This window comes from Nerophis ophidion, linkage group LG28 (assembly GCF_033978795.1).
Source record: "Nerophis ophidion isolate RoL-2023_Sa linkage group LG28, RoL_Noph_v1.0, whole genome shotgun sequence".
Classification (NCBI taxonomy): domain Eukaryota; kingdom Metazoa; phylum Chordata; class Actinopteri; order Syngnathiformes; family Syngnathidae; genus Nerophis; species Nerophis ophidion.
The window spans coordinates 13,216,336-13,241,178 of record NC_084638.1 but is presented as its reverse complement, the minus strand read 5'-3'; the positions used below and the strand labels follow the sequence as shown (position 1 = coordinate 13,241,178).

The 24,843-nt window shown below is 39.2% G+C and overlaps 2 protein-coding genes across 3 annotated transcripts in view; both read left to right on the top strand.

Moving 5' to 3' along the window:
• Positions 1–24,843, top strand: part of LOC133545573 (zinc finger protein OZF-like) — a 538,609-nt gene that overhangs the window by 396,378 nt on the left and 117,388 nt on the right. The window lies entirely within an intron of this gene.
• LOC133545569 (phosphatidylinositol 4,5-bisphosphate 3-kinase catalytic subunit alpha isoform-like) overlaps positions 1–24,843 on the top strand; it is a 51,710-nt gene that overhangs the window by 7,798 nt on the left and 19,069 nt on the right. Inside the window, exons 2-5 of the mRNA XM_061891275.1 lie at positions 2,891–3,294; positions 12,501–12,710; positions 20,941–21,191; positions 24,451–24,696. Coding sequence (XP_061747259.1) covers positions 2,943–3,294; positions 12,501–12,710; positions 20,941–21,191; positions 24,451–24,696 — 1,059 coding nt within the window. The 5' untranslated portion in view covers positions 2,891–2,942. The remainder of the gene's footprint in view (positions 1–2,890; positions 3,295–12,500; positions 12,711–20,940; positions 21,192–24,450; positions 24,697–24,843) is intronic.

Here is a 24,843-nt window from a genome sequence, read left to right as displayed (position 1 = left end):
CTTTGTCACGTGTTGCTGGCATCAAATTCTAAAGTTAATGATTATTTAAAAAAAAAAAGTTTATTAGTTTAAACATCAAATATGTTGTCTTTGTAGCATATTCAACTGAATATGGGTTGAAAATGATTTGCAAATCTTTGTATTCCGTTTATTTTTACATCTAACATAATTTCCCAGCTCATACGGAAACAGGGTTTGTACTTTGTAGCCAGTTCAGTTTTCCTTTCGTTTTGTATAGCCATCCCTAAGGTTCATTGCCTTTTCCTTTCCCCTTTGATGATTTTTGGTTTAAGCGTTACATTAGGGCTCGCCGATCTGGCCTTTTATTAATATCTCAATGTTTTTAAGCCATGTCACGATACATGATATATATCTTGATATTTTGCCTTAGCCTTGAATGAACACTTGATGCATATAATCACAGCAGTATGATTATTCTTTGTGTCTACATTCAAAAAATCTTGTTCATACTTTGTGTTTACCACATTTTAAGCATTTTAGCAAAGATGTTACCATTATGTTAAAAAACATGCTAAACAAGAAGAAAAAACACCAATTTTTGCATTTTGGATTAACATATATTCAATTTTGGTGTTTATCTGCTAAAATAAAAATCCATAAAAGGAAAAAAGCACCAAATGTAATTTTATGGCAATATTTTAATGAAAATCTACCTTTTTTTGTTTGTTTTAAAATCTGCCATATATAATAAAAATCGAAAATGTAATACTCTACGAAAAAATACAGTAATTTTTTAAGCGATGTAAAGATAATGTGCAGCATTTACCTTGGAGAGTGGACTTTTACAATATCGCCTTTTCGCACCATCAGCAGCTTCACCTTATTTTCATGCATACAGGTCTGTAATTTTAATATTATTTGAACATTCTTGGTTGGCGTTAGACTCATGGCAGCTGATGGTGACCTTCTATCGCTCGGCTGTAGAGAGCCTGCTGACGTACTGCATAACAGTGTGGTACGCCAGCTGCACTGAAGCAGACAAACAGGCGATTCAGAGGGTCATAAAGTCTGCACAAAAAAATAATCGGCTGTCCCCTGCCCTCCCTGAAGGACTTACACAACTCCCGTTGCCTCAACAGAGCAAAAAACATTACCAAGGACAGCACACACCCTGGCTTCCACCTGATCGACTTGCTACCCACCATGAGGCAGGCGCTACAGGTGCATCAGAGCCAGAACAAACAGGCTCAGAGACAGCTTCTTTCCCAAAGCTGTCACCATGTTGAACTCTAACTTAAAATAATAATAATTCACCCCTATATAATATCATGCCCTAATACCCTACTGTGCAATAATACCCTTCGAGTGCAATACGTTATTTATTACTTCGGTACTCTTGTCTTGTTCTGCATATTGTACAGTATTTTGTATTTTGTACTTCTATAGTGTTTTGTATATTGTACAGGATTGCTTATTATTTTTATTGGATAGTAGTCTGTTTATTTCAATTGTTAGTTTTTTCCTTTTTACCTCTTGTGTCATTTATTTCACCCCATGTTTGTTCCCACTACTGCAACTTAAGTTGGAGTCTTTAATCTCGTTGTATGCAAATATAATGACGATAAAGTTCATTCTATTCTATTCTATTCTGATTCAATATGGTGCAGAATAGCAGTGATAAACTCAAACTGTTTAGCCCAGTCCGCTACACTCTCTGTCATGATTTTGTAATTTTTAATTGAGTTAATTTGATTTGCTTCTCCTTCTTAGCACTGTCCTTCGCTTTCACTTTCTTCCTTCCCGTGGATCGGGGGTCAGCAACCTGCGATTCTTTAGCGCCGCCCTAAAAAAGGATTAGAAATGGGAACAAATAGGGTAAAGAATAAATGTTTTGTTTTAGTATGGTTTTTGTTTTAGGCAAACATGACACAAACCTTCCCAATTGTTAGAAATCCCACTGTTTAACATGTTTGTGTGTATGCTTCACTGATGAGAGTATTTGGTGAACATCGATTTGTCCTACTAATTTCGGCGGTTCTTGAACTCACCATAGCGTGGACTGTGATGCAACAGTGTGTTTACATGTAAAATCAACTCCTTCTTGGTCTAAATTTGTCCACCAAAAGTTTTAGGCTGTGCGTGAATGCACAAAGGTGAGCTTTGTTGATGTTTTTGATTTGTTGGAGATGCAAATCAGGCATATTTGGTCAGCTAATCTATGCTACCATGCTATTGAAGCTAACTGAATGCAGCTGAGATAGGCTCGAGCACCCCATTGACCCCGAACGAGACAAGTGGTAGAAAATGGATGGATGTGCATATTGCAACATTGTGCCTCATTTGTAGGTATATTTGAGCTCATTTAATTTCCTTTACTTGTTTTTCATGTTTTATGACACGTTATCTGTATATAATATTAACTGCATTTCTGGAAGTTGTTTGTGGGCCATGTTGTTCCAGACCACAGCAATCGTTTGCTACAGTACAGGCCAAAAGTTTGGACACACCTTCTCATTCACTTATATACGGTTTTCCATTTTTTTGCGGCTCCTGGCGGATTAGTTTTTTGTATTTTTGGTCCAATATGGCTCTTTCAAAGTTTTGGGGTTGCCGACTCCTGCCATAGATGGTAAACAAAGTGATTTCCATCTCTAACTATAAGCTAATGCTAGCTGTGAACTGTGACATTTGTTGTGCAAACTAACTCATATTTTTACTTGCAACTTAAAGCATAACAATTAGACAAGAGACAGCTTTTATGTCAAAACACTCCTAAGTTAAAGTACCACAGTAATCTAATAGTGTATTTGCCATTGGTCTAAAAACTCATTGTATTTGAAGTCTAATATGGTGGCTTTAGTAGTCATGTGCATTTTTATTCCCAGGTCAGTAATTCTTATGTAATTCTTGTCTTCCACCTCTCCTTTAGCGGGTCGACATCGCAAACCCCATAATTAGCAGGTGGACTAACTGGAGCAACCATGCCTCCCAGACCATCCTCGGGAGAACTATGGGGGATGCACTTGATGCCCCCCAGCATCAAAGTGGACTGCCTCCTTCCAAACGGCATGATTCTCACGATGGAGTGCCTCCGAGAGGCCACGCTGATCACAGTGAAGCACGAGCTTTTCAAAGAAGCCAGGAAGTATCCTCTTTACCATCTACTGCAAGAGGAGAGCTCCTACATCTTCGTCAGTGTCACCCAAGAAGCAGAACGGGAGGAGTTTTATGACGAAACCAGACGGTTATGTGACCTCAGGCTCTTCCAAGCTTTCCTCAAAGTCATCGAGCCTGTAGGCAACAGAGAAGAAAAGATTCTCAATCGAGAAATTGGTATGGTTTTATATTTTTATATTTACTGTCAGCCATTGGACAGCAAAAGCATATCATGCACTCACTGCCACCCTAGGCACCCAATCTACCATATTTTTCAGACTATACAGCCCATTTTCGAACCAGAACAGCCGCAGCGGACTTTAAGCTTCAGATATATATGCTGTGAAACGAGTTATTTACACAGAAATAATTTGTCAATGTTTATTTACATACCTTGATTGTTTTCAAACAGTGCGTGTAACACGGCAGTAATACGGCTAATCAAAATTAAACAAAAGTCATCTTCATGGACCCACTAGCTGTGGAAATTAGTTCTCCAATCATCTAACCCAGGGGTGCCCACACTTTTTCTGCAGGCGAGCTACTTTTCAATTGACCAACTCGAGGGGATCTACCTCATTTATATATATCATTTATATTTATTTATTTATGAAAGATACATTTTTGTAAACAAGTTAAATGTGTTTAATGATAATACAAGCATGTGTAACACATATAGATGTCTTTCTTTCACAAAGACAAGAATATAAGTTGGTGTATTACCTGATTCTGATGACTTGCATTGATTGGAATCAGACAGTAATGATGCTAACGCCCACATTTTCAAATGGAGGAGAAAAAAAGTTGTCCTTTCTGTACAATACCACATGAAAGTGGTTGGTTTTTGGCATCTAATTCCTCCAGCTTCCATACACTTTACAAGAAAAACATTGGCGGCAAATTCCGTAGCTTGCTTGATTGACATTCACGGCACCCGAGGGTCTTGTGAGCTGACGCTGGCTCCTGCCAGTTCATTATTATGAAAAAATGACAGAGAGGAAGGCGAGAAACACTTTTTATTTAGACAGACTTCTGTCAAAACTGTAAAGGCCCACTGCACATTTCCTATCTTCACAATAAAAGCCCTGCTTCATGCTGCCTGCGCTAACAAAATAAGTGTCTCGGAAAGCTGGCGTGCACAAGTGATGTGCACGCCAGCTTTCTGAGGGATCGCTTGTGCACGCCAGTTTTCCGAGACTCTGTATTTAGTTAGCGCAGGCAGCATGAAGCAGGGCTTTTATTGTGAAGATAGGAAATGTGCAGTCGGCCTTTAGAGTTTTGACGGAAGGTACGGCGCGAGAGTCTGTTGAAATAAAAAGTGTTTCTCGCCTTCCTCTGGGTCGTATTTTAATAATAATGATCTTGCAGCAGCCAGCGTCATCTCACAAGACCCTCCGGTACCGTGAATGTCATTTAAGTGACGTCTTGGTGAAGATTGATGATCACTAATTTTTAGGTCTATTTTTTTTAAAAGCCTGGCTGGAGATCGACTGACACACCCCCCGCGGTCGACTGGTAGCTCGCGATCGACGTAATGGGCACCCCTGATCTAACCAGACTCAATAACTCCACGGTGATGTTTTGGTGAATTTACTGAGGAATATGTGAAACTAAAACAATACAAACAGAGTGATATTGTAAGTTAATATTACTAACACAGGCTCTCGTAAATTTGTTAGCATATTAGCTAGTGCTAAAAACGCTAGCTTCATTACATTACGATAGCACATACAAATATCCATGGTTGTATTTTAAAACTTACAAACGTTTGGAGTGATGAATGAAAAATCCATACTAGTAAAAACGCTATGAACTGCTAGAAAAATGGAACAGCACTTCTACTTCCGGTTCAAAGCTCAGTCTAAAGAAAAAAACACAATGCAGCACCTGCAGTGAGCGAAATCATCCAGAAGATGGCGCCGTAGCACAAACAATAACACCATTTCAATGCTTTTGCTCGTATTTAAAAAAAAACAACTATTTGCATTATGACAATCAGCGAAGAAAAATCTATAAATTAGCCTCACCTTCAGTATTTCTCTATGTGGAATTAAATTATGGATTGCATTAAGTAAAGCAATCAATGTACTAATATGATCCACTTCAAGAAACTCGTCAAACTTAGTGTTTACAAAGTACAAAGAAGAACCATGATAAACATTCTGAATTTATTTCATCCATCCATTAATTTTCAAAATAATCTTACTCATCTCACCATATGAAATATAACTTACTTCACTGAGTCTTATTTATTTATGTATTTATTTTCCCTGTGATTACTTGTGGAGAATATTGTGAATAAATCAAAAACAGGAAGTGAACAAATGTTTTAGCAACTGTTATGTAAAAGAAAAGGGGTAGGATTAGATAAGCTCTGCTTCTTCCTACTCGTTTTCCAACATGTTGAAAAGAGAAACGGGAAATTGTGATGTATCATGTATGCTTGCATGTTTGAAATAAACTCAAACTCACCGTTTTAAAAGCCGCAGGAGTTCAAAGTGTAGGAAAAAAGTGGCACATTATTGTCCAGAATTAACAGTAATCTAGTCTACTCTGGTCTGCGATGAGGTGGCGACTTGTCCAGGGTGTACGAGGCCTTCCGCCCGATTGTAGCTGAGATAGGCACCAGTGACCCCAAAAGGGAATAAGCGGTAAAAAATGGATGGATGGATAGTTTACTCTGGTACAAAAAGAGTTTCTGAAAATATAATGTTCAGTTTGGATTGGTATAGTGTGCAAAAACTAAAGCAGTTGAAACTCAAAATATGTAACTAATTAATCCGTTCCAGATACACACAAGTCTTAACCCAAATATGTTTCATACAGGATGATTATAGTTCTGGCATGCAGAAAACAATAAAACATAAATACATGTGAATAATGCTAATTGATAAATGACTGGTAAAAAAATTGTTGGCGAAGACGGTGATGAGCAGCACTGCACCAGACTATAATCAACAGATATATACGTTCTGAAATTACTTATTTGTTAATAAATATTTTATAAATGTTTATTTAAATACCTACATTTTTTCCAAATGGTGTCTGTAACACGGCAATAAAATGACTGATCAAACAAAACCAAAGTCATCGACAGGGACCCACTAGCTTCTGAAGCCAGCTCTCCAATCAGCTAAACAGACTCTATAACTCCACTGTGACATTTTGATGAATTCGAGCATGAGGAATTTGTGAAACTGAAACGATACAAAAATAATGTCATTGTAAGTTAATAATACTAACACAGACATTTGTAAACATGTTAGCATATTATTAATGTTAACGATTTATTTCACTACGATAGCATGCATATTACATACTAGTAGGAATGCAAACACTCTGACAGACATCCCACTTGTAGTCATATTGTAAAACTTACGGTTGCTTGGAGTGATGGATGAGGAATCGAGTAGAAACAACGTTTCTATTTCCGGTTCAAAGCTTTAAAGGGGAACATTATCACAATTTCAAAAGGGTTAAAAACAATAAAAATCAGTTCCCAGTGGCTTGTTGTATTTTTTTAAGTTTTTTTCAAAATTTTACCGGTCCCCGAATATCCCTAAAAAAACTTTAAAGTGCTTGATTTTCGCTATTTGTGATGCGACTATCCATTTCCCTGTGACGTCATACAGTGCTGCCAATGTAAACAAACAACGGCGAATACCACAGCAAGATATAGCGACATTAGCTCGGATTCAGACTCGGATTTCAGCAACTTAAGCGATTTAACAGATTACGCATGTATTGAAATGGATGGTTGGAGTATGAAAGTATTGAAGAAGAAACTGAAGCTATTGAGCAAATAGCTATTGCATGGCCGAATAGCATGGCCAAATAGCTGCGTTAGCATCGCCGGTAAAATGTGCGGACCAAACGATCAGGACTTTCGCATCTTGTGACACTGGAGCAACTTAAATCCGTCGATTGGTAAGTGTTTTTTTCGCATTAAATGTGGGTGGAAGTAAACGTAATATAGTTGCAAATGCATCTGCAGGTTATCCATACATGTCTCTGCCATGTCTGCTTTAGCACCGCCGGTAAATAGCATGTTAGCATCGATTAGCATAGCATGTTAGCATTGATTAGCTGGCAGTCAACATCAACAAAACTCACCTTTGTGAATTCGTTGACTTTATAGTTGCAAATGCATCTGCTGGTTATCCATACATCTCTGTGCCATGTCTGCTTTAGCACCGCCGGTAAATAGCATGTTAGCGTCGATTAGCGTAGCATGTTAGCAGCTATTAGCTGGCAGTCACGCCGCAACCAAATATGTCTGATTAGCACATAAGTCAACATCAACAAAACTCACCTTTGTGATTTCGTTGAATTTATCATTGCAAATACATCTGCAGGTTATCCATACATCTCTGTGCCATGTCTGTCATCGCCGGTAAAATGTGGAGACACTTTGGCACATTCAATGGGGGTCTGGCGGCAGACACTTTCGCATCTTCGGGCCAGTGGTGCAACTTGAATCCCTCCCTGTTAGTGTTGTTACCCCCCCCCGACAACACACCGACGAGGCATGATGTCTCCAAAGTTCCCAAAAATAGTGGAAAAAACGGAAAATAACAGAGCTGAGACCCGGTGTTTGTAATGTGTTGAAAATGAAAATGGCGGCTGTATTACCTCGGTGACGTCACGTTCTGACGTCATCGCAAAAAGCGCGATAAACAGAAAGGCGTTTAATTCGCCAAAATTCACCCATTTAGAGTTCGGAAATCGGTTTAAAAAATACATGGTCTTTTTTCTGCACCATCAAGGTATATATTGACGCTTACATAGGTCTGGTGATAATGTTCCCCTTTAAAGTGTAGGAAAAAAGCAGCGTCTTACAGTCTGGAATCTACTGTAAACATTTTACAATACACACCGTTGGAGGATACACCGAGCGCAAGCTAGAGCTCTTGAATGTGAACAAAGGTGGGCTGATTGATAAAAATTAAATATCGGCAGTATCAATACAGTATAGTATCAGTTTAGTGTTGATACTCCAGTGGTTAAATCAGTATTTGTGATCATAAGTTCATAACATTTTTTTGTTGTTGTGGTTATTTACAAAGTCAGGAAATAAGTCCCATGACCCACAATGATTTTAAGGGAAAAACACTGAGAATTAAAATCAGAGCCAATAGTAGGAAGTAATTTAAATGTTTAAGGAGGTATTTGCTATTATTGGATCAAGTGTCCTTATCATTATCAATAGTAGCCTCTCTTCTGGAATAGTTCCAGTAGAGTTTAAACATGCAGTAGTACGACCTCTACTTAAAAAACCAAGCCTCGACCCCTCTCTAACCTTAGACCTATCTCTAATCTTCCATACATTTCCAAAATATTAGAGAAGGTTGTCTACAGTCAGTTGTTGCCCTTCTTAGAGGATAACGGTATCACTGAGCTGTTCCAGTCCGGTTTTAAAGCCCTCCACAGCACAGAGTGAGCGCTTCTAAAAGTTTTAAACGATATCCTCCTGTCGTCCTGATGCTTTTAGATCTGTCCGCTGCGTTCGACACCGTCGACCACGCCGCTTTAATCACTCGTCTTGAGAACTGTGTGGGTATTAAGGGCGCCGCCCTCAACTGGTTCCGGTCGTACATAGCCGACAGGAGTTTTTGTGTAAAAATAGACAGTTTTATGATTCCTCCACCACACAGGGTTCCCCAGGGCTCAATCCTTGCCCCAATCCTTTGTGCTTTACCTTCTCCCCCTTGGTTCTATTTTTAGGAAGTATGGTATTGCATTTCATTTTTATGCCGATGATTGCCAGATCTATTTTCCCATGGCACAAAATAACACAGTTCAACGTCTCATTGACTGCCTGCACGACATCAAACCCTGGCTTTCAGCTAACTTCCTGAGTCTAAATGAAGACAAAACAGAAGTTATGTTGTTCGGCCCAAGTCGCTCTCCCTCCCACAACGTTGAACTCGGCACTCTGACCCCGTATCTCAGCGACTGTGTCACAAACCTGGGGGTAAAGTTCGACTCAGATTTTAAATTTGAAAAACAAATCAGCAGCGTCGTTCAAAAAAGATTTTATGAATTACGCCAAATAGCGAAAGTGAAACCGCTTCTGTCAGGACATGATCTCGAGAAATTAATTCACGTCTTTATCTCGAATCGTTTAGACTACTGCAATGCCCTGTATGTAGGCATTAGCCAGGCCTCCTTCGCCCCCCTGCAGCTCGTGCAGAACTCTGCTGCTCGTCTGCTAACACAGACCCGCAGACGTGAGCACATCACCTCTATATTAGCGTCCCTTCACTGGCTCCCTGTGCGTTATTGAATCAATTTTAAACTACTTCTATTTGCTTTTAAATGTCTAAACAACCTCGCTCCAACATATCTCTCCGACCTCCTTCAGCCTTACTGCCCCACCCGATCCCTAGGATCAGCCGATCAGCTGCTACTGACGGTCCCTGACACAAGGCTGAAGCTTAGAGGTGACAGAGCTTTCGCCGATGCTGCTCCCAAACTCTGGAACAGGGGTGTCAAACTCAAATACAGAGTGGGCCAAAATTGTAAACTGAACAAAGCCGCGGGCCAACGTTGAACAACTTAACCTTTTAATAGGGTCCCAAGCAAGTTTTGCATTGAATATTGAACAAGCAAGGCTTATATAACTTTATAGTGACGTGCAAAATCGAGTTTTGTTGGTAGCGGGGGTGTATATTGTAGCGTCCCGGAAGAGTTAGTGCTGCAAAGGATTCTGGGTATTTGTTCTGTTGTGTTTTTGTTGTGTTACGGTGCGGATGTTCTCCCGAAATGTGTTTGTCATTCTTGTTTGGTGTGGGTTCACAGTGTGGTGTAACAGTGTTAAAGTTGTTTATACGGCCACCCTTAGTGTGACCTGTGTGGCTGTTGAGCAAGTATGCCTTGCATTCACTTGTGTGTGTGTAGAAACTGCATACATTACGTGACTGGGCCGGCACGCTGTTTGTATGGAGGAAAAACGGACGTGACGACAGGTTGTAGAGGATGCTAAAAGCAGTATCTTTAAGGCACGCCCCCAATATTGTTGTCCGGGTAGAAACTCGGGAGAATGGTTGCCCCGGGAGATTTTCGGGGGGAGGGGGGGGCACTGAAATTCGGGATTCTCCTGGAAAAATCGGGAGGATTGGCAAGTATGAGAATTAGCGTTGAATGCGGTGATACAGCGGCACCGCCACTGTATAATACCGGCGGGCCAGCTCTAATGTTAATTTATTATTGCTTCAAGGGCCAAATGAAATCACACAGCGGGCCAAATTTGGCCCGCGGGCCAGAGTTTGACACCCGTGCTCTAGAACAGGGGTGTGTCAGTTGATCTCCAGCCAGGCTTTTAAAAAAAATAGACCTAAAAATTAGTCTTCACCAAGACGTCACTTAAATGACATTCACGGTACCGGAGGGTCTTGTGAGATGACGCTGGCTGCTGCAAGATCATTATTATGAAAATATGACCGAGAGGAAGGCGAGAAACACTTTTTATTTCAACAGACTCTCGCGCCGTACCTTCCGTCAAAACTCTAAAGGCCGACTGCACATTTCCTATCTTCACAATAAAAGCCCTACTTCATGCTGCCTGCGCTAACTAAATACAGAGTCTCGGAAAACTGGCGTGCACAAGCGATCCCTCAGAAAGCTGGCGTGCACATCACTTGTGCACGCCAGCTTTCCGAGACTCTTATTTTGTTAGCGCAGGCAGCATGAAGCAGGGCTTTTATTGTGAAGATAGGAAATGTGCAGTCGGCCTTTAGAGTTTTGACGGAAGGGACGGCGCGAAAGTCTGTTAAAATAAAAAGTGTTTCTCGCCTTCCTCTCTGTAATTTTTTCATAATAATGAACTGGCAGCAGCCAGCGTCATCTCACAAGACCCTCGGGTGCCGTGAATGTCAATCAAGCAAGCTACGGAATTTGCCGCCAATGTGTTTCTTGAAAAGTGTATGGAAGCTGGATGAATTAGATGCCAAAAACCAACCACTTTCATGTGGTATTGTACAGAAAGGACAACTTTTTTTCTCCTCCATTTGGAAATGTGGGCGTTATCATCACTACTGTCTGATTCCAATCAATGCAAGTCATCGGAATCAGGTAATACACCAACTTATATTCTTGTCTTTGTGAAAGAAAGACATCTATATGTGTTACACATGCTTGTATTATCATTAAACACATTTAACTTGTTTACAAAAATGTCTCTTTCATAAATAAATATAAATGATATATATAAATGAGGTAGATCCCCTCGAGTTGGTCAATTGAAAAGTAGCACGCCTGCAGAAAAAGTGGGCACCCCTGCTCTAGAACGACCTACCTCTGAGTGTTAGACAACCCTCCTCTCTTCCTGTTTTTAAATCTCTCTTAAAAACATACTTTTATTCCTTGGCTTTTAACACTGAGTGATATCCATCCTGCAATGGCGCCCCATTATACACATGCTGTGAACCTGTTTTTATGTTTTATTTATTTATTTTTTATCATGTTCTTTTTGTGTTGTGTTGTTAGCTCAATCCTCGTATTATCTTTTAACCTGCCCATTGTACAGCACTTTGGCTACCGCTGTGGTAAATTTTAAATGTGCTTTATAAATAAAGTTGATTTGATTTGATTTAACGGAGATTGTTACATCGCCATTCTGTGTTTTTGTCAGATTATAATTGTGATTAAAAAAATAAAGATCTTTATCATTTTAAGTGTCAGTATAAGCATTGATATGACCAATACTGCCCCTGTAACTCCTTGGTATTAGATCGATACCCACATTTATAGTATCACCCAAAACTAATGTAATTTTTACAAACGATGATAAGAAAAAGTGCTTCTTACATTATAGCAGAAGTGTGGATAGAACCATGTTACAACAGAAATTAAATAATAGTTTTGACAAAGTAATACATCCGGAAATGATGCAATATGTTACCGCATTCATCAGCAGCTAAATAAGGAGGCTTTTCCACTTGTTTTACAATAGTTATATTGTCATTACATAATCATTTAAATGCCAAATAATACATATGTTGTTATAGCACGAGGCTGCTTTATACACCGCGACATGTTGTAATGAAATCTGGAAAAATTTAACTATTAGCATGTTGAAAATAAACTTAAACCATATAGATTTAAGGTCATATCCCCCCCATCCTTAATAAACATACAGTATAGTGTATTTTTGGATACACACCAAAGATAACTTTCTGACTGTCTTTCTAAACTGAGCAGTTCTTTATAATTTATTTATTAAATTGGGTCTCGTAGATCTCACCCAAAATGCACTGCCAACATTCTCAGCCTCAATTGTCCATTGTGCACATGTACCTAATAAAGTATCTTTTGAATGTACAGTAATTGTGACTAGCAAAAATGAGGTGACTAATCATTCCTTGTTTTTTTTTTCCTTATAGGTTTTGCGATTGGAATGCCTATATGTGAGTTTGATTTGGTCAAAGATCCAGAAGTGCAGGACTTCAGAAGGAACATTTTGAATGTTTGCAAAGACGCCGTGGACCTTAGAGACTGCAATGGACACCACAGTAGAGCCTTGTACGTTTATCCCCCCAATGTGGAATCCTCAGTTGAGCTGCCCAGACACATCAATAACAAACTAGATAAAGGTAAGCAGGGTTTCCCCTAGATTGCCTGTACCTGTGGCATGGGGGCGTGGTTAAGGGTTTGGTCAATATGAAGTCATCTCCATTATTTGCTGATGTATATATTTTCTTTAAAAAGCCCCACAAATACCATACATACAGTACAGGCCAAAAGTTTGGACACACCTTCTCATTCAATACGCATTTTCTTTATTTTCATGACTAATTACATTGTAGATTGTCACTGAAGCCATCAAAATTATGAATGAACACATCTGGAGTTATGTACTTAACAAACAAAGGTGAAATAACTGAAAACATGTTTTGTATTGTAGTTTCTTCAAAATAGCCACTCTTTGCTCTGATTACTGCTTTGCACACTCCTGGCATTCTCTCGATTAGCTGAAAACACACCTTCCCAAGGGGTGATCAAGGGTGATAGGTCAAATGCAGAGAATGATTTTGCCACACCCAGTGTGTGTGTGTGTGTATGTGACAATCTTTGGTGCTTTAACCTGTGAAAAAGACATTTCAGGTGACTACCTCTTGAAGCTCATTGAGAGAATGCCAAGAGTGTGCAAAGCAGTAACCAGAGCAAAGGGTGGCTATTTTGAAGAAACTAAAATATAAAACATGTTTTTAGTTATTTCACCTTTTTTTGTTTAGTACAAACCCCGTTTCCATATGAGTTGGGAAATCGTGTTGGATGTAAATATAAACGGAATACATCCATCCATCCATTTTCTACCGCTTATTCCCTTTTTGGGGTCGCGGGGGGTGCTGGCGCCTATCTCAGCTACAATCGGGCGGAAGGCGGGGTACACCCTGGACAAGTCGCCACCTCATCAGAGGGCCAACACAGATAGACAGACAACATTCACACTCACATTCACACACTAAGCACAATTTAGTGTTGCCAATCAACCTACCCCCAGGTGCATGTCTTTGGAGGTGGGAGGAAGCCGGAGTACCCGGAGGGAACCCACGCATTCACGGGGAGAACATGCAAACTCCACACAGAAAGATCCCGAGCCTGGGATTGAACCCAGGACTGCAGGACCTTCGTATTGTGAGGCAGACGCACTAACCCCTCTGCCACCGTGAAGCCCACCGGAATACAATGATTTGCAAATCCTTTTCAACCCATATTCAATTGAATGCATTACAAAGACAAGATATTTGATGTTCAAACTCATTAACTTTATTTTTTTTTGCAAATAATAATTAACTTAGAATTTCATGGCTGCGACACATGCCAAATTAGTTGGGAAAGGACATGTTCACCACTGTGTTACATCCCTTTTTCTTTTAACAACACTCAATAAACGTTTGGGAACTGAGGAAACTTATTGTTGAAGCTTTGAAAGTGGAATTCTTTCCCATTCTTGTTTTATGTAGAGCTTCAGTCGTTCAACAGTCCGGGGTCTCCGCTGTCGTATTTTACGCTTCATAATGCGCCACACATTTTCGATGGGAGACAGGTCTGGACTGCAGGCGGGCCAGGAAAGTACCCGCACTCTTTTTTTACAAAGCCACGCTGTTATAACACTTGTCTTGCTGAAATAAGCAGGGGCATCCATGATAACGTTGCTTGGATGACAGCATATGTTGCTCCAAAACCTGTATGGACCTTTCAGCATTAATGGTGCCTTCACAGATGTGTAAGTTACCCATGCCTTGGGCACTAATACACCCCCATACCATCACAGATGCTGGCTTTTGAACTTTGCGCCTATAACAATATGAATGGTTATTTTCCTCTTTGTTCTGGAGGACACCACATCCTCTGTTTCCAAATATAATTTGAAATGTGGACTGGTCAGACCACCGAACACCTTTCCACTTTGCATCAGTCCATCTTAGGTGAGCTCGGGCCCAGTCAAGCCGGCGGCGTTTCAGGATATTGTTGATAAATGGGTTTGGCTTTGCATAGCGGAGTTTTAACTTGCACTTACAGATGTAGCGACCAACTGTAGTTACTGACAGTGGTTTTATGAAGTGTTCCTGAGCCCATGTGGTGATATCCTTTACACACTGATGTCGGTTTTTGATGCAGTACCGCCTGAGGGATCAAAAGTCCGTAATATCATCGCTTACGTGCAGTGATTTCTCCAGATTCTCTGAACTTTTGGATGATTTTACGGACCGTAGATGGTAAAATCCCTAAATTGCTTGCAATAGCTCGTTAAAAAAAAAAAAAAATTGTTCTAAAACTGTTCGACAATTTGCTTACAAGTTGGTAACCCTCATCCCATCTTTGTTTGTGAATTACTTAGCATTTCATGGAAGCTGCTTTTATACCCAATCGAGGCACCCACCTGTTCCCAATTAGCCTGCACACCTGTGGGATGTTCCATATAAGTGTTGATGAGCATTCCTCAACTTTATCAGTATTTATTGCCACCTTTCCCAACTTCTTTGTCACGTGTTGCTGGCATCAAATTCTAAAGTTAATGACTATTTGAAAAAAAGTTTTATTTTATCAGTTTTAACATCAAATATGTTGTCTTTGTAGCATATTAAACTGATTATGGGTTGAAAATGAATTGCAAATCATTGTATTCCGTTTATATTTACATCTAACACAATTTCCCAACTCCTATGAAAACGGGGTTTGTACATAACTCCGCATGTGTTCATTCATACTTTTGATGCCTTTAGTGACAATCAACAATGTTAATAGTCATGAAAATAAAGAAATCACATTGAATGAGGTGTGTCCAAACTTTTGGCCTGTACTGTATATTTAAAACAAATCTGTAATTATTAGTTACAGTATGAACATATATTTTTCTACATAATATCATTTTGCTCTATTTTTCAATTGCGTCTGCTTATTTTACAATAAACTTTGTTTAGATATATTGTTTCTAGAGATTTCTCCACTCCCTTTTAGTCACTCTCTTCATCTAAGATGACAGGCAACACATTTATCATTCATTTCTGTTGATATTGTAGACTATACTCGTGTTTGGAGACTATTTACTTTTATCGATCCATGTCCGCAACGCAATAGCTGCAGCGAGAGTGACGCCATACTTGCTTTGCGCTTCCCTTCTCTCCTTAGAGGTGCCGTATGTAGTAATGTGGCCAGAAATGGTACTGCAATCACGGTCAAAATTCTGTCGTCCCCTCCCACTCTCCATGACTGAGGTTGCCAGATACGAATCCGAATCCTACAGCAAGGAACTTCGAATGGCAATCAACGAGTCCTATGCTGCAGGTTTCTCTTGTTTGTTTCTTGGTTTACTAAGTAATTATTTCACATTTTACTGAGGTTGATTAGCCAAATGTATTTGTAAAGTTACGCAGCAATATTTTCGTCAGGAGTCGCGACAGATTGTTGGCATTACCCTGCTAAAATGTCCAGTTTGACTGCGCAGACCACCATCAAAATATTTAAATATAATAATATATAATATAATTCATGTCTTTCATCTGGATATTAGGAGGATTAAACCATTAATCTAGAAGTTTTTCATCTGTGAAATTCAGTTTATACCCGGAGATAGAGAGTAATACGCTACAACAGAAGACGGTGTCAGACTCAGCAGCATCTTTTTTTAACCTTTTGTCTTGTGGATTAAAATGTATTTTTCATCTAAACGGGAAGATATGGACATCCTATCAGTCATCATCACAGTGAGAGCATAAATCGTACAGTAAGCAATTGTTTTATTATTTTTGTAGTTTGTATTTTTTGCTTAGTAATATAGCTGTAGCTAAATTGATTTAACAATCAATCAATCAATCAATCAATGTTTATTTATATAGCCCCAAATCACAAATGTCTCAAAGGACTGCACAAATCATTACGACTACAACATCCTCGGAAGAACCCACAAAAGGGCAAGGGAAACTCACACCCAGTGGGCAGGGAGAATTCACATCCAGTGGGACGCCAGTGACAATGCTGACTATGAGAAACCTTGGAGAGGACCTCAGATGTGGGCCACCCCCCCCCCTCTAGGGGACCGAAAGCAATGGATGTCGAGCGGGTCTAACATGATACTGTGAAAGTTCAATCCATAGTGGCTCCAACACAGCCGCGAGAGTTCAGTTCAAGCAGATCCAAGACAGCAGCGAGAGTCCCGTCCACAGGAGACCATCTCAAGCTGAGGCGGATCAGCAGCGTAGTGATGTCCCCAACCGATACAGGCGAGCGGTCCATCCTGGGTCTCGACTCTGGACAGCCAGTACTTCATCCATGGTCATCGGACCGGACCCCCTCCACAAGGGAGGGGGGGACATAGGAGAAAGAAAAGAAGCGGCAGATCAACTGGTCTAAAAAGGAGGTCGATTTAAAGGCTAGAGTATACAGATGAGTTTTAAGGTGAGACTTAAATGCTTCTACTGAGGTAGCATCTCGAACTGTCACCGGGAGGGCATTCCAGAGTACTGGAGCCCGAACGGAAAACGCTCTATAGCCCGCAGACTTTTTTTGGGCTCTAGGAATCACTAATAAGCCGGAGTCTTTTGAACGCAGATTTCTTGCCGGGACATATGGTACAATACAATCGGCAAGATAGGCTGAAGCTAGACCGTGTAGTATTTTATACGTAAGTAGTAAAACCTTAAAGTCACATCTTAAGTGCACAGGAAGCCAGTGCAGGTGAGCCAGTACAGGCGTAATGTGATCAAACTTTCTTGTTCTAGTCAAAAGTCTAGCAGCCGCATTTTGTACCAACTGTAATCTTTTAATGCTAGACATGGGGAGACCCGAAAATAATACGTTACAGTAATCGAGACGAGACGTAACAAACGCATGGATAATGATCTCAGCGTCTTTAGTGGACAAAATGGAGCGAATTTTAGCGATATTACGGAGATGAAAGAAGGCCGTTTTAGTAACGCTTTTAATGTGTGACTCAAAGGAGAGAGTTGGGTCGAAGATAATACCCAGAGCTTCTAAATCTTGTAGCACATCCTCCTTATAGTCGGGATCAAAAATATACATTTATGGATCATATTTTCCCCGAAGTAATCGTTAATGGCTCCCACAAAGTCTGCATGATTTGCGTTATTGTTGGTGATGAAGGGAACTGTGGTTCCTACCTATATGTCAAGCAACCATCTGACTGGCTAGCTCATTATCTCTCAAAATGGCTTGGGGAATCTCAGCGAGATTAATTCTATTTTGATCATATATTTTTATTCGGAAACTTTGTAAGACTTTCGGTGTCATACATTTGTTGATATATATCAGGGGTCGGGGACCTTTTTGTCTGAGAGAGCCATGAAAGCCAAATATTTTAAAATGTATTTCCGTGAGAGCCGTATAACAGTTTTAACACTGAATACAACTGTCAGGTTCAAACACTGATGACATTTATTAAACAGACAAGAAGCAAGGAATTAAACAGAGACAGGATTCAATTTAGCTCAATGAGGAGAAACGCGTAGACCAGTACTCTTGTACAGTGTCGTCCCACGCTCTGACAAGAGAATTTTACGCCTTTTTTTTTTTATTTGGACTTTCCCTGATTACAACAACTAAATGCGTGCATCTTTTATTCTCTTTAATAACATTGTTATTCTGAAGGTAACCAATAATAAATAAAATACTTTTGACCATTAATGCGACATTTTGAACAGGTGCGATAGAAACGGAGGGATGGATTAAAATGCATGAGAATGTTTTATATTTTGAACGTTATTTTTAACACTGTGATTACCAGCGGAATTATTCATTACTTATCGTGTTAAGCAACGTCAGTTAAGATTTATCTGAGAGCCAGATTTGGTTATTAAAAGAGCCACAGGTTCCCTACCCTTGATATATATGATAATGTCTTCAATATAAATGCAACTTGTTTTCCCACTCTGGTACTTAAAAGTTCGTCCTTTTTTACGCCTAAATATTCGGTTCATCACTAGTCAATATTGTGCAAGTGATAAACCTTTGTGTGTGTGTGTGTGTGTGTGTGTGTATACCATATTGCCAAAAGTATTTGGCCACCCATCCAAATGATGAGAATCAGGTGTCCTAATCACTTGGCCCGGCCACAGGTGTATAAAATCAAGCACTTAGGCATGGAAACTGTTTCTACAAACATTTGTGAAAGAATGGACCGCTCTCAGGAGCTCAGTGATTTCCAGCGTGGAACTGTCATAGGATGCCACCTGTGCAACATATCCAGTCGTGAAATTTTCTCGATCCTAAATATTCCAAAGTCAACTGTCTGCTTTGTTATAAGAAAATGGAAGAGTTTGGGAACAACAGCAACTCAGCAACAAAGTCGCCACTGGACTCTAGAGCAGTAAAGACGCGTTTTCTGGAGTGATGAAGCACGCTTTTCCATCTGGAAATCTGATGGTTGAGTCTGGGTTTGGAGGTTTCCAGGAGAACGGTACATTTCAGACTGCATTGTGCCGAGTGTGAAATTTGGTGGAGGAGGAATTATGGTGTCGGGTTGTTTTTCAGGAGTTGGGCTTGGCCCCTTAGTTCCAGTGAAAGGAACTTTGAATGCTCCAGGACACCAAAAACCTTTTGGACAATTCCATGCTCCCAACTGTGAGAACAGTTTGGAGCGGGCACCTTCCTCTTCCAACGTGACTATGCACCAGTGCACAAAGCAAGTTCCATAAAGACATGGATGACAGAGTCTGGTATGGATGAACTTGACTGGCCTGCACAAAGTCCTAACCTGAACCCCATAGAACACCTTTGGGATGATTTAAAACGGAGACTGAGAGCCAGGTCTTCTCGGCCAACATCAGTGTGTGACCTCACCAATGCGCTTTTGGTAAAATGGTGGAAAATTCCTATAAACAGACTCTGCAACCTTGTGGAAAGCCTTCCCAGAAGAGTTGAAGCTGTTATAGCTGCCAAAGGTGGACCGACACCATATTGAACCATATGGGTTAGGAATGGGATGGCACTTCAAGTTCATATGTGAGTCAAGGCAGGTGGCCAAATTGGAATTGGGCTTTTGTCAGCTTGAGAATGGCAATTAGTGATAAAAATAGCGTCAAATCTTATTTTACTTTATTTAGTTTTTAACCTAAAAAAACAACACATTTTTAAGGTGTGGAGCTAATATTTTGTCATGGCGCACCGCCACAATCAAATGCATTAAAGGCCTACTGAAATGAGATTTTCTTATTTAAACGGGGATAGCAGGTCCATTCTATGTGTCATACTTGATCATTTCGCGATTTTGCCATATTTTTGCTGAAATTATTTAGTATAGAACTTTCACAATAAAGTTTGCAACTTTCGGTGCTAAGAGAAAAGCCCTGCCTCTACTGGAAGTCGCAGACGATGACGTCACATGTTTGATGGCTCCTCACATATTCACATTGTTTTTAATGGGAGCCTCCAACAAAAACTGCTATTCGGACCAAGAAAACGACAATTTCCCCATTAATTTGAGCGAGGATGAAAGATTTGTGTTTGAAGATATTGATAGCGACGGACTAGAAAAAAAAAAAAAACAAGTTAAAAAAAAAGCGCGATTGCATTGGGACAGATTCCGATGTTTTTAGACACATTTACTAGGATAATTCTGGGAAATCCCTTATCTTTCTATTGTGTCGCTAGTGTTTTAGTGAGTTTAATAGTACCTGATAGTCGGAGGGGTGTCTCAGGGGAGTCGACGGCAGCTATGGACAGCACAAGCTCAGCTTTTCTCCGGTAAGAAGCAACTTTTTAACCACAATTTTCTCACCGAAACCTGCTGGTTGACATTTGGTAGGGATCCATGTTGGCTTGACCGCGTTTTGATCCATAGTAAAGTTTCACCTCCAGGAATTTTAAACAAGGAATCACTGTGTGTTTGTGTGGCTAAAGGCTAAAGCTTCCCAACTCCATCTTTGTACTTTGACTTCTCCAATATTAATTGAACAAATTGCAAAAGATTCAGCAACACAGATCTCCAAAATACTGTGTAATTATGTGGTTAAAGCAGACGACTTTTAGCTGTGTGTGTGTGTGCATAGCGCTCATACTTCCTAAAAACCCGTGACGTCTTGCGTACACCTCATCATTACACGACGTTTTCAAGACGAAACTCCCGATAAAATTTAAAATTGCAATTTAGTAAACTAAAAAGGCCGTATTGGCATGTGTTGCAATGTTAATATTTCATCATTGATATATAAACTATCAGACTGCGTGGTGGGTAGTAGTGGCTTTCAGTAGGTCTTTAAAGGGAAACCCTGGTAAGACATTTTGTGTTTTGTTACAAAAAATATATTTTCTTTCATGTTTTTTTTCACTTTTTCTGTTTGCCTTGTATTTTGTTTCCTTTAGGTCAAATAATTGTGGTCATATGGGTGATTGTATCGCCCAGCAATGACAAGCAGAAGTATACTCTGAAGATCAACCACGATTACGTGCCAGAGCAGGTGATCGCCGAGGCCATCCGTAAGAAGACGCGCAGCATGTTGCTCTCCCAGGAGCAGTTAAAGATGTGTGTGCAGGAGTATCAAGGAAAGTACATCCTCAAAGTGTGTGGCTGTGACGAATACTTACTGGAGAAATACCCTCTGAGTCAGTATAAGGTAATCTCATTTCATCTGACGCTTATCCTTTTAAAAAGGCAAAGTACATCTGATCACATTAACATTCAAATGCACTTGACATTCATGAAGTGAAATGTATGAAAGGTTGCTTAAAAGAACATAACACTTAACTAGAATAGGCAATTCCGGTAGGAATTGCATGTGAATGCCGTATGTGCGCAAGCCGCCGATACGTTTGGATGGAACTGAAATGCTTGAATGGCGAGGATGAGTAAAGTGGATTGGATGAGAAATATGGGATTTGTGTATTTGGTGTGTATATTGCTCATTTCTATGTTGCTCATTCATTTTGAATGGAGCAAAATTCCTAGTAATTCCAGTTAATCTGGAAATTTTCAGAGCCGGAAAACATGTAGGTTTGAATTTGCAATAAGAGAGGGAGGAGTGTGTGGATGTTAGAAAGGTTTATATTGGGTGAGAAATATGGGAGTTGTAGAACTTTGAAAATGTCCGTTTATTTAAATGGGAATTTCCTGGGGATTTGGGGAAAACAGAGAATTTTCACAATCACTATTGTCCTAGAGCAGTGGTTCTCAACCTTTTTTCAGTGATGTACCCCCTGTGAATATTTTTTAAATTCAAGTACCCCCTAATCAGAGCAAAGCATTTTTGGTTGAAAAAAAAGAGATAAAGAGTAAAATACAGCATGGTCTTTATGTAAAATGTACTTCTTGATGTTTTGTTTTTACTGAAACCCAGCATTTTGGTCTGCGTTTTCAAGTAACTTTGACATCTTGTGGTGTTATATTCAAGATTGTTAAATTAAGGATTATTCTACATTAAAAATACCAACCAGGTTTTGTGTGATGTGTTTTATGGGATCAAGGGTGATTTTTAGCTTGCTTAATTTCCAATAAATTTTGAGTTGGGTACATATAAATCAATTTCGCTTAGTAACCAAAATAATTTCATTTTAGCTGTATTTGTTAAAAATTTGTCTGACAAATGTAAATCAATTTCGCTTAGTTATTGCAATAATTTCATTTTGGCTTTATTTGCTAAAAATTAGTTGGACTAACTAATTTTTATTGTGTTGCGAGAATGTACTAATTTTGAGTTGGGGCAACTTATATTTGTTGGATGGAAATCCTGCCCTCATTTTAATTGAGTTCATCCTCTGAGTAATTTTTTTGAGTGTATGTCATCAGTTTCTGATTTATTAATTTGTATAACTGTGCAAAATATTGCTCATTTGTAGTGGTCCTTCTTAAACTATTTGGGAAAAAAAGATATAAAAATAACCAGTGATTCAAATATAAAAAAGATAAAGATTTCTACACATAGAAGTAATCATCAACTTAAAGTGCCCTCTTTGGGGATTGTAATAGATATCCTTCTGGATTCATGAACTTAATTGTAAATATTTCTTCACAAAAAAAGAAATCTTTTAAGTCAATATTTATGGAACATGTCCACAAAAAAATCCAGCTGAATATTGCATTGTTGCATTTCTTTTCACAGTTTTGTTCATATTTTGTTGAAGTATTATTGAATAAATATATTTATAAATGATTTTTGAATTGTTGCTATTTTTAGAATATTTTTGAAAAACCTCAAGTACCCCTTGGCATACCTTCAAGTACCCCTAGGGGTACGCGTACCCCCATTTGAGAACCACTGTCCTAGAGGATATGAATTGGGTTTGCGTTGGAGTTGTTTTAATCAGTCGAAAAATCTTGATGTAGTAACACCTTGTAACTGAGAATTAGTATTTCGGAATTCCCAGAATTCTGGTAAACCAGGAATTTATACGGAACAAAAAAGGTAAGTTTGACGTCCCAACTGAGTGGAATGTTTTGATGGTAGAATGGTTGGAATGGTTTGAAAATATAGGAAGAGAAGCCCAAATAAAAAAACGTGGAAATAGGCCTTTAATTCCTGGAATTTTTTTGAACTTGGAAAATAGGATGTGTTGAAAGTGGAACAGTTTGAATTGGGTGAGAAATGTGGGAATTGTGCCATTATGAAGATCGGCCCGTTCATTTTCAATGGGAAAAATGTCAACGAAAACCTGGAATTCCTGGTAATCTTGAGTATTTGTAGAATTCAGAACCGGAAAACATGTAGGCTTGAATTTGCAGGAAGAGAGGAGTGTGTGGATGGTAGAACAATTTGTATTGGGTGAGAAATATGGGAGTTGTAGAACTTTGAAAATGTCCATTTATTTAAATGGACATTTGGGCAAAACAGAGAATTTTTGAAAATATAGATAACATCCCAATTGTCCTATATGATATGAATTGGGTTATTGTTGGAGTTTTTTTAATCGGTCGAAAAATCTTGACGTTGTAACACTTTGCAACTGAGAATTAGTATTTCTGAATTCCTAGAATTTTGGTAAAACCAGGAATTTATACAAAAAAAAAGATAAGTTTGATGTCCCAACTAAGTGGAATCTTTTGATGTTAGAATGGTTGGAATGGGTGGAAGGATACAGGAAGAGAAGCCAAAATAAAAAAGGTGGGAATAGGCCTTTTATTCCTGGAATGTTTTTTAACCTAGAAATTGGTAGTAAGAATGTCCAAGATGAGTGGAATATGTAGAAAGTGGAAGGGTTCGAATCGGGTGAGAAATGTGGAAATTGTGCCAGTATGAAAATCGACTCGTTAATTTTCAATGGGAAAAATGTCCACAAAAACCTGGAAATTTGGGGACTTTTAGAAAACAGAATTTTTCAAAATGTAGCTAACATCACAATGGTCCTAGATTTTATGATTTGGGTTGTTGGAGTTTTTTTAATCGGTCGAAAAATCTTGATGTGTTTTTTTTTGTAATTGAGAATTAGTATTTCGGAATTCGTAGAATTTTGGCAAAATCAGGAATTTATATGAAAAAAAGGTATGTTTGATGTCCCAAATAAGTGGAATGTTTTGATGGTAGAATGGTTGGAATGGGTTGAAAAATACGGAAAGAGAATTTTTCTAAATATAGATAACTTCACAATTGTCCTAGATTATATGAATTAGGTGCAAGCATGAAAATCGGCCTGTTTATTTTCAATGGGCAAAATGTCCACGAAAACCTGGAATTCCTGGTTATTTGGAATATTTGAAAAGTTCAAAATATGGTTGCCCTTGATTCCTGACTGAGCCGCACATTTTGATGCCAGAGGTTAAGATTGGATGAAACCTTAGACGTCTGAAAGTCTGCAAATTTTGGCAGAATATGAAGAAAAATTATAATTATGTTTGATGTTGCACGTTTTTAGTTCAATAAATGTCACATTGTCTGTCCACAGTATGTTCGCAGTTGCATTATGTTGGGGCGAATGCCCAACTTGATGCTGATGGCGAAAGACAGCTTGTACTCCCAACTGCCGAGTGACAATTTCACCATGCCGTCGTATGCAAGGAGAATATCAACAGCGACGCCCTACATGAATGGGGAAACAGCCACCAAGTCTTTATGGACTATCAACGGAAAACTGAGGATCAGAGTGCTCTGTGCCACTTACGTCAATGTCAATATCAGAGACATAGACAAGGTATACTATAAATGCAGCAGATAAACTTAGTCAGCTCTTATTTGAAATTTTGTTGGTATGCTAGGTTTAGTTTTCAGGTAGAGCATTTTATGGTGTTGACCTGAATATAGGATGACACTTCTTTACAAAACAAACTGATGGCAATAT